Genomic DNA, 10,248 nt, shown 5'->3' with positions numbered 1-10,248 from the left:
TGATATATTGGCTATCCTGGATTCCGCAAGGTGTAACGTGTGGTTCACATAGATTTGTTCAAAATTTAGCTTTAACAGAGGTCTTTTGCTGGGCACTGAGATTTACGTATATCGGTATCAAAACAAGTTTTATCAATTTCTCAGATACCAACCAGACACATACAAACACGAGTTTAAGTAGAGCTTTTTACATTATTCTTTCAAGCTAACTACATCTGCAATTACAACAGATGAAAGTACTAATTTCAGAGTATATTAAAACTCAATGCTATTACTAAAGTATAGAGTAGTATATTAGTTCTGGGAAAAAAGGCTTTGTACAAAAATGACATGTTGTTCCTGGTACAATAATGCAGTAGTCATCATGTGAGTCAGATGTGAGTCGTATATATAATACAGCTGCACAAATGTAAAATCTTAACCTGTCTACTTGCCCATTACCATTATTAGACTAACATTAACATCCTTATTCTACCTCACTTAAGAAAGAAATTTAGAAGTTCACACATGCCTGAAAGTTACATACAGAGTTAGGTATTGATGTACCTGAACGGCTACAAACGTAATTCATTACCAGTTTGTACGTAATAAGAAAAAACGTCTAAAAGGTGTGGGTTAACAGATCCAAAATTTTCTTATTACAGATTATATAACGTTATCTGTTAAAATTTCGTTGGCATTTCCCTCGTGTGTAAAATAAGTTTCCTTCTCTCCCATTATCTCTTGTTATTCACCTTGTCTTACGTTCTTATACCTGTGCTACAATTACCAAGGGGAAAAAGGGTGTAAGAGAAAACAAAGATGACTTCATAAGGAAAGTTATCAACTCATGAAAACCATTCTAATTTCCTCCATGTCAGTCTGCATATATCTACCAGAAAGCTTTCATACACACAGTAAAAACTATTTATTACTGAAGTACAACATCAAAGTATTAGTTCCTTAATTCATGTACTGAAAATTACACACCGACTACGGTGCAGCAAATAGCAAACTGTTAAAACAAAGAACATTGCTTCATTTTACTTCGAAATATTTACTATTAATCTCTCATCATAAGGCCCCTGTAATCCCTGACTCAAACTCATATCTCTTATAATTATCAGCAGCAACATATTGTAATATAAATTCTGACTCATGTGCACATTTTCTTGCAAAATCTTTAATCGTAATTATCATCTTTTTCTTTATACATAACACACATATTTCAGCATTATCATATGTACTTAGTAAATATGATTCCTTATGACTCTTCAACTCGAAGTGTCTACCCTGTCCTACTCTTCAACCACATCCTTCATTGAACAGAAAATTACCTCCTTCAGTTATCTATATGCAATTCTAAACACAGCAAACACTATACTCATACATCTACACAGGCTCACATGACAGAAAAAGCTGTGATTCTTTCTGTCTCTGCCAAACATTAGATATTATCTCTTCTTGTAAAGAAAACTTTGTTAGTAGTCAGCATACCTGTTCGATGATGTCTTCAGTTACGATGGTAAAAAATGTGCATTATTAGTAAAAGTATGGTCATTCTTTGCAACAGTAAAAATAGATATTTACATATGATTACCAGACGTGAAAAAGTAGTACAAAATCTAACATTCCCTCATAGTTAGAGAAGTAATAAAAGAAAAACAAATAAGTGTCCATAAAATACTGTTCACAAAGATTCAAGTAAAAATACTTTCTGACAAACCATCTCTGAGAACATACAGACCCTCCATAATACCAAAAATGAATGGCACATAAGAATTAGATGTGGCAAAACGTACGTAAAAACCTTGTGTCTTCCCCAACAAAGTTTCCTCGTCTGACATGCCAGTAAGATCCTGTCTCAGTCAACAACTGCCTTTAACGCTAGAAACAAGGTGCTAGCCTCTAGTTTTCTTAGTTTCCAATATTTCTATGTGAACAGTACTGGGATGGGCGATCAGTCAGATATGAAAAGGTCTGTTGTACAAAAGAAAGAATTTCTGAGGCTTACTTATACCTTTGTGACATAGACAATGGGAGTGAACCAGTATCTTTTGACCTATGTACAATTCTTTATCCGTCATTTTTTATCTTTGATTGTGTTTCCTCTTCTCTGCTGCTATTTTTATGTTTTAGATGGCATTGTTAGTGATTTCACGTCGTTATAAACATTGTAGCTGTAGAATATGAATAATTTCTCTAATGCGATCCAGTGGTAGCTTGTTCTCCAACACTAAATGTAGAGAAAACAAGGTGGAATCGTCTGCAAAGAATTTATCATTTCCTAAAAAGAAATGTATATATTTAACCCGTTGTGTGCTTCCTGTGACAGTAGATTCTAAATCATTTAATTCGTTCATTATATGTTCTGCAGGATTTGATTGTTCGTGGTACCGGGACATAAAGGTAGGTTGAATTTTTCTATTTTTGAAAGTGCAGATCGAAAAACTAGATCAAAATTGTGGTCCATTATCAGAAATTACCTTGTCTACATGAGTTACTTCTAGTAATAAGCTCTGAATAAAGGCTGCATATACTGTTTTGGCTGTTGCTGACGCCTACGGAGGCAGCATGGCTCAGTTCTTCTACAGAGGACTTCCGAAGACTTGTTGAGTCCTTGCCACGTGCAGTTGCTGCACTACACCGCACAAGAGGAGCTCCGACACGTAATTAGGAGGTAATCCATGACTTTTGTCACTGCGGTGTATACGAAACGAAATATATACGTTCAGCATAGATTACAAAATGTTGCCTTAACTGAGTTAACCTTTTCCGAATGGTTGCTAATGTTACCTAACTAAGAAAAGGGGGAAAGTTCTTGTTGTTGTAATGTGCAGGCAGCAGCTCGCGCGCAGTTAAAACAAAGAATATTAATTATTACCTTATTATGAAGTCTTCATTAAATCTATCAAAAAAGCTTTGTCTCTCAGTAAAGTTGTCAAAAACCATATTATAAAATCAATTTTCTCAGTAAAGATAATGTATTTCTCGCTCTGCTGCTTCCTTGGGCGTGGCTCACTTCACGATTGCATGACGCGAACTTACTGTCTTTACAGCCAAGATCTTTAAGTAGCGGCTGACGCAGAGATGTTACTGCAGTCTCGCAGATGATACTGCGCGCAGTCTGACAAACAAAGTAAGCGGAACAGCCATCTGTGTATCCAAGCTATAAGAGAAGCAGATAGTGAACAAATACCAATACTCCTTCCAAGATAAGCGCGAGAACTACCCTGCCATCAGCTCAACAGCTCTTTCATCAGAGATGCTGACAAGAATGGAAAAGAAAACTCAGGATATGTTAGATGACGATCAGTGTGGTTTTAGAAAACGTGAAGGCGTTAGAGAGGCGGTCTCGACGTTACGCTTGATAATCGAAGCAAAACTGAAAAAAATGTCTAGACACCTTCATAGTATTTGTCGACGTCGAAAACGCGTTCGACATGGTAAAATGTATAAGATGTTCGGAAGTCTGTGAAAAATGAGTTTGAGCTACAGGATAATGGTAATATACAATGTGTACAACAACATGGGGAAACAATAATGCATGATTCAAAGGAAGAACTGTTCGGAATGAAAAATGTCTAAGAAAAAGGAAAAGCACTGCTGGGAACAAAAGGAAGGGTCAAGAATAAATTATAATTCATGGTGAAAAGATATCACTGATAAGATTCGCTGGTGATACAGCTACCCTCAGTGAAAGTGAAATAGAATTACAGGAGCAGTTGAATTGAATGACCAGTCTAATGACAACAAAACATGGATTGAGGGTAAACCGAAGAAAGGCGACAGTCCTGAGGAGTAGAAAAAAAAACGATAAGCGATACATCCAAACCGACGGTAACGAGGTAAGTGAAGCTACGGGTTCTGCTACCTTGGAAGCAAACTAACCAATGACGAACGACGAAAGGAGGACATAAAACGCCGACTATCACAGGTGATCATGACATTCCTGGTCAAAATAATTCAACTAGTATCAAACATAGGCCTTAGTTTTAGAAATGAATTTCTGAGAATGTACGTTTGGAGCATAGCATGTACTGTGGAAGAACCGGAGCAGAAAAGAATCGAGTCGTTTTGATATGTGGTGCTACAAAAGAATGGTGAAAATTAGGACGGCTGACATGGTAATGAATGAGGAGGTTCTTCGCAGAATAGGCCAAAAAACGAACATATCGAAAACACGGTCAAGATGAAGAGACAGGGCGATAGGACAGCTGTTAAGACATAAGGGAATAATGCTCTTGGTACTGGAGGTGACTGTAGAGGATAAAAACTGTAAAGAAACATACAGATTGGAATACATCTAAAAAACAACTGAGGACTTACGGTGCAACTGCTGCTCTGAGGTAAAGAGGTCGGCACGAAAGTTGTTGAAGAGGCGCAAAAAAAAAAAAAAAAAAAAAAAAGATTTAGAGTCGAAAACATAGTGAGCTTCTAGCGCTACACGTTTTGTTTCAAAATGGCTAAGAATGCGGGCTTGCGCCCGGTACGGTCTACTAACCATTATGTGTGTAGATATAAAGTGTTATATGCGATTGGTAAAAATGTGCCGTCCGTTGTTGTCGCTCTGTTAGAATGAAAATTTTAATTGATGACAAGCGTATCTGTACCACATGAATAACAGCAGCACCACTTTATTCAAGTTTTGCTACGGATGCAAAGAGTACTTTCTTTGTGGATTGGTGTTGCTTCATGACAACACACATCCCCATATCGCAAATGTCGTAATGCGCAAGTTAAACTCAAGTGAGAGTCGCAAGAGGACCTCCTCTTTAGTCCTGATCTCTCCCCATACGATTATAATGCCATTGGTGTCTTAAAAAACACCATAAAAGGTCGGAAGAGGATGAGGACACAGTGTTCTGACAAAATGGTATCTTCAACCTGGAGCGTAGGTGGGATGATTGCCTCAGTGCTCACGGCGATTTTGTCTGATTGCCCTGCCGTTTCCGGACTGTACGGCCTTCGATCGCCCCTAACACCTTTGGACTAACAAGTACAACATATCATACTGCTGTCAGTGATTCTTGTGAACTCACATTTGCAGTCAATTTGTAAACGGCTTGTGTTCTGAGACCACGTTTCTTGGAAGGTTTTAGGTTCACTATCGTGTTGCTTCAACCGTGTCAGTTTTCGCTCTTAACTATGATACGCCTTGTATACCTCTCACTGCCTCGTTGTCACTAATGCTTTACCTTGCCCCGCACCACCTCGCAAACACCTCGATGCTGCTCGTGGAATTATTAAGGAGAACTGTGTACATGCTTCAGCGGCTGTCATCCGACGGAAGAGCAATGGCGTCAACGATGTATTGGCTTAACATCTATCCTACGGAGGCAATCCCATCCAAAAGCCTTTCAATGAAATGACAAAAGAGTTTGATACTAAACCAGAAAACGTAAATGTTTCACAACAAGTGTGTAACACTACCTCACATCCAAACAAAAGAAAAATAAACACAGCTGTTATTCTTCTAAGGCGGCACGTTAAAGCACTATGCTCCGAAGGTGACGAGAGCGCAGCGGAAGACGCAGACGCAGCTTCCCGTACGCCTCCGCATGATCAAAGGCGCTTTTCAAGAAGCCGACTTTGATGTGATTCACGGGTTCGCTGCAGACAGCCACTGCTCATCGATCCAATCAGCGTGTTAGCACAGCGCGGCAAACACAGACGAGTGACAGCCGCCTGTCAAAATATGCTCACCCCCACCCCCACCCCTCCTCCTCCTCCCCCTCAGTTACTCCTGCCAGCCGCTTCCTGCTGTGTACCCCGCCTGCCGACCGTGTTGGCTCCTCCACGTGTACACCAAACTCCTCTACGTGTAGCCAGCCGCTGCTGAAGTGTCAGCAAGCAGCAGTGTGGGCAGTCGGCAAACGTCCTGTTTTCCGATCAGATTGTATTTATAGCACTGGCAAAGCTGTTTCCAGGAGCGATAAATGTGTACTAAGGTGACAAACGTCACGGGACAGTGACATGCATATACACAGATGGCGGTGGTATAGCGATCACAAGGTAAAAAAAAAGGCTGTGTATTGGCGGGGCTGTTATTTGTACTTGCGTTGTTCGCATGAAAAGGTTTCCCACTTGATTGCGGCCGCACGATGGGAATTAACTGACTTTGAATGCGGAATGGTGGTTTCAGCTAGACGCACGGGAGACTGCATCTCGGAAACCGTTAGGGAACTGAATATTCCGAGATTCACAGTGTCAACAGTGTACCGAGAATACCAAATTCCACGCATTGTTTCTCCCTACAGAAAACGTAGTGACTGATGGCCTTCACTTGACGACCGAGAGCAGCGGCGGTTACACAGGGTTTTCATTGTAAAAATGCAAGCAACACTGCATGAAATAATCTCAGAAATCAATGTAGTACGTGTGACGAACGTATCCGTCAGGACAGTGCGGTTAAATTTTGCATTAATGGGCTATGACAGACGACCGACGCGAGTGCCTTTGCTAACGGCACGACATCCTGGGCTCCTCACCATATCGGTTGGACGCTACAACACTGGGAAACCGAGGCCTTGTCAGATGACGCTAGAGCTGATGGTAGGGTCCGAGTGTGGCGCAGACCCCCACGAAGCCATGGACCGAAATTGTCATCAAGACACTGTGGAAGTAGGCGGTGGCTCCATAAAGATGTGGAATGTGCTTATTTGGAATGAACTGGGTCCTTTGGTCCTACTCAATCACTACTGGAGATGGTTATGTTTAGCTACTTGGAGACCTATTGCAGCTATTCGTGGGCTTCGTGTTCCCAGACAACAATGGAGTTTTTATGGATGACAATGCTATATCTCAACGGGCCACGATTGTTTGAAGAACATTCCGGAAAATTAGAGTGAGTGATTTGGTCACCGGGACCGCCCGACATGAATCCCATCGAACACCTGAGGGACATTATCGAGAGGTCAGTTCGTGCACAAAATCCTGCACCGGCAACACTTTCGCAGTTATGGACGCCTATGAAGGCAGCATGGCTCAGTTCTTCTACAGGGGACTTCCGAAGACTTGTTCATTCCTTGCCACGTACAGCTGCTGCACTACACCGCACAAGAGGAGCTCCGACACGTAATTAGGAGGTAATCCATGACTTTTGTCACTGCGGTGTATACGATCTTGGTTAAGTTCCTACGAATATTGGCAGCTGTGTTTTGCTTGTGAAAAATAAAACTGGCTACACTGAAATAAATGTAAAACCTAGGAGAGATTTCATTATTAGTATGCTGAATGGCACTGCATTAAAAGTATTCCAGCATTTAATACCGTAATTGTATTTAACTATGGGTCCGGCTAGAGCAACCACTTAAGCTACGGCAAAATAAATGTATGCAACTTAAGATAAATTCATACAAAACCCATTCATATCTGGCAGTGACGAAAAACCAATGGCCACATTTTCGCCGGAAAAATTAGACTCATCTCTAAGTAAATCATCGATTCATAATAAATTACTTTCTTTCTACTTCACGAACGATTATCATGAGAAACTTGCTGTTGAAATAGCTAATACCGATTACCCATAGGGTGGCTAAATAGCTGAAGTCATCTTCGGAATTGTTAGAAAATGGATTGTGTGGGGACATCTACTGTGGCAGTGAACTGCTGTTTGTTATCGCACCACATGAATGTCCATATAAAGCGAACATCATTCTTCCACGTCAGACTTCTTGTTTACTTCATAGATATAGACCGGCCGTATTAGGAATTAAACCAGCTCAGGAAAACAAAATAAATGGCTAAACGGATGGTATACTTATTTACTAAATAAGTTTCACTTCGCTTCTCTAATTACTTACGCCTGGAACGAATTTGAAATATCACTCCTAACTAACTCTTTTGAAACCACCAGTTCATTAACACGTTACCTACTGACGACGCCTTTGGCACGATTGTTTTATGTATCTCCACTGCAAAATGTGATTTTAGTGTATTTTTGCTCCTGATGAAGGTATATTTAGATATACTGAATCTGTGGTCAAGGATTTCACTAAATATTTATTCTGCACCTGTTTGGCTGTTATCATTTACGGTGAAGATTTTCAACAGTTGCAGCTTCAGCCATGTTTACAATTTTGCAAAATAATTACATATTTTCGTATCGAGTACACATATGGTAGTATACACACATCAATAGAAAACAGGTGCAGAGAAACACACGCAGGTAGGGAAAAGTTAGATATATTTTAATGATGAGAAAGCCGCGCAATCCTGTGCAAATAATAAACCTCTATCTTCAAGTTCCATTCTCTTTTGCCATTAACCATTTCAGTATTTTCATTTCTGGTACTTCACTGTTACCAGTAAACGATACTGAATATTACGTTAGTGCTATGTATCTGTTCAAACACTAATCAGTAGCTATTCATCTTTTCAGGAACTGAGTGATTAATGTACAACAGCTATTTCATAAGATAATAATTTGCTAATCTACATAATTTTATACTTGAGTTATAACTGTACGCCGGAGATGCGTAGCAACAGCAAGTGAATCGGTAGGGTGTGTGAATTAATAAGTGATTTTAATTCTTGGTACTCTATTTAATGACGCTGAACACTGTCCAAATTAGAGATAGAGCGTTTTCTTGTATTTCCTTTTTCTTGACTACGTAATAGTAAAACGGACGATTTCAAAGATACAGACTGAGTTGTACAAAAATAAATAACAAAAACATTTATTAATAATTTACATACATACAAAATAAGTAAATTTGCTTGCAATTCGAGCGCTACAAAGCGGCGAAGGCACATACGCTACACATTTGCTAATGTCTTTGATACATGATTTCAAGAAAACAGAAATCAGGCAAGCATATGTCCTCTCAATTAGAAATTAAAAAATCTCACGTTTCAGTTCAACCTTCTGTCTTCTTGATCTGCAAAGATTAGGCACACATATTCTATACTTAATCAACAAAGTCAATCAACATTCTGAAAGTGACTTGGTAAACACACTATTAATCGATATCGTCAAATTGATAGTCGGAGAACCAAAGACCTCAGAGAAGTTGAGAAACACACTCAAGTGAAAGTCTGATCCCAACTTGCAGTTACAACTAGTAACGTAACTGGAGCTTAAGCATCTGAAAAGATGATCTTGATTATCATTAGCGTCCGTGTTGTACTACATCTTCCCCACAAAATCTGAACTCATCTCAACGACCTCTTAATGAAATGAGTTGATCATCAGCACAGTGCCGCCGTTGCACAGGCAGGAGCGAATATAAGCTACGTCTGGTGCACATCTGTAGTTGCCTTTCCTGTTTCCTTCTCCGAGTCACTGTAGATGGCGGAGTCCCCTGGAGTGGCTGAAAAAAGACAAAATAATGTTTCTTTAATCTGTGAAGAAATTGCTACCAATGTGGGGCGAAACATAACTACATTTATGGTAGTGTTCCAGAGCGCATTATAGTCGACACCCATGCAGTCAACGTCCGTTGGACGTCTGGAAACCGCAGCTTATGGTCCCTCGAGATTTAATCTCACGACTTGTGAATAGACATTTTAACAAAGCAGCTATAATTCGTAACCATCCTCGCATTAACTGCAGAGCTATTGTTTATGGTATAAGTGTTGTTGCCGACATAGGAAATTGGAAATTTGTGGTAAGTTCCTTGGAACTAAACTGCTGAGATCATCGGTCCCTAGGCTAACACATTACTTAATCTAACTAACTTTAACTTACGTTAGGACAACACTCACACTCATGCCCGAGGAAGGACTCGAGCCTCCGACAGCCGCGCAAAACGTGTCAAGGCGCCCTCGACCGTGCGGCTACCCCGAGCGGCTGTTAACATAAGCAATGTCGCAATCCGACCCTTGTAGGGTAACTAAAACAACTGGATGTGAGTGCAGAATATACAGGGATCGACAAGTCGCTGTATCTGACGCGAAGTGTCGTCTATACACGTTTCAGCGTGTTCTGGGTTAGCGCAATACCTCCGCTGTACCGTTATCGCAAAATATATTTCAAGGATGCTTCTCTGAACAAAAGAAATTCCTTTTCCCTCTCTTCCCCCCCCCCCCCTCCCTCTTTCTCTCTCTCTCTCTCTCTCTCTCTCTCTCTCTCGCTGGCTCGCTCGCTCGCTCGTCGTTCACTCTGTGTTTGTCCGTACATGTTTGCGCAGTATTATATCACCAATAGATTTTCATTTTACTCAGCTTCAAACATAACTAAATGTTGGATAAAAATACAGGCACGTTGTTATTATGATGCTGAGATTCACAGAAACTGTTTCAACAAAAACATAGTACACATCGTTG

General features: G+C 40.3%; 1 protein-coding gene across 1 annotated transcript in view; it reads right to left on the bottom strand.

The window, feature by feature from the left end:
• Positions 1–8,545: 8,545 nt before the first annotated feature.
• Positions 8,546–10,248, bottom strand: part of LOC126266826 (uncharacterized) — a 380,815-nt gene continuing 379,112 nt past the window's right edge. Inside the window, exon 6 of the mRNA XM_049971380.1 lies at positions 8,546–9,293. Within this exon, the coding sequence (XP_049827337.1) occupies positions 9,214–9,293 (80 nt within the window). The 3' untranslated portion in view covers positions 8,546–9,213. The remainder of the gene's footprint in view (positions 9,294–10,248) is intronic.

Source organism: Schistocerca gregaria, chromosome 4 (assembly GCF_023897955.1).
Source record: "Schistocerca gregaria isolate iqSchGreg1 chromosome 4, iqSchGreg1.2, whole genome shotgun sequence".
NCBI classification, from domain to species: domain Eukaryota; kingdom Metazoa; phylum Arthropoda; class Insecta; order Orthoptera; family Acrididae; genus Schistocerca; species Schistocerca gregaria.
Note: the sequence above shows the minus strand (reverse complement) of the source record. Positions and strands in the feature narration are given on the sequence as shown.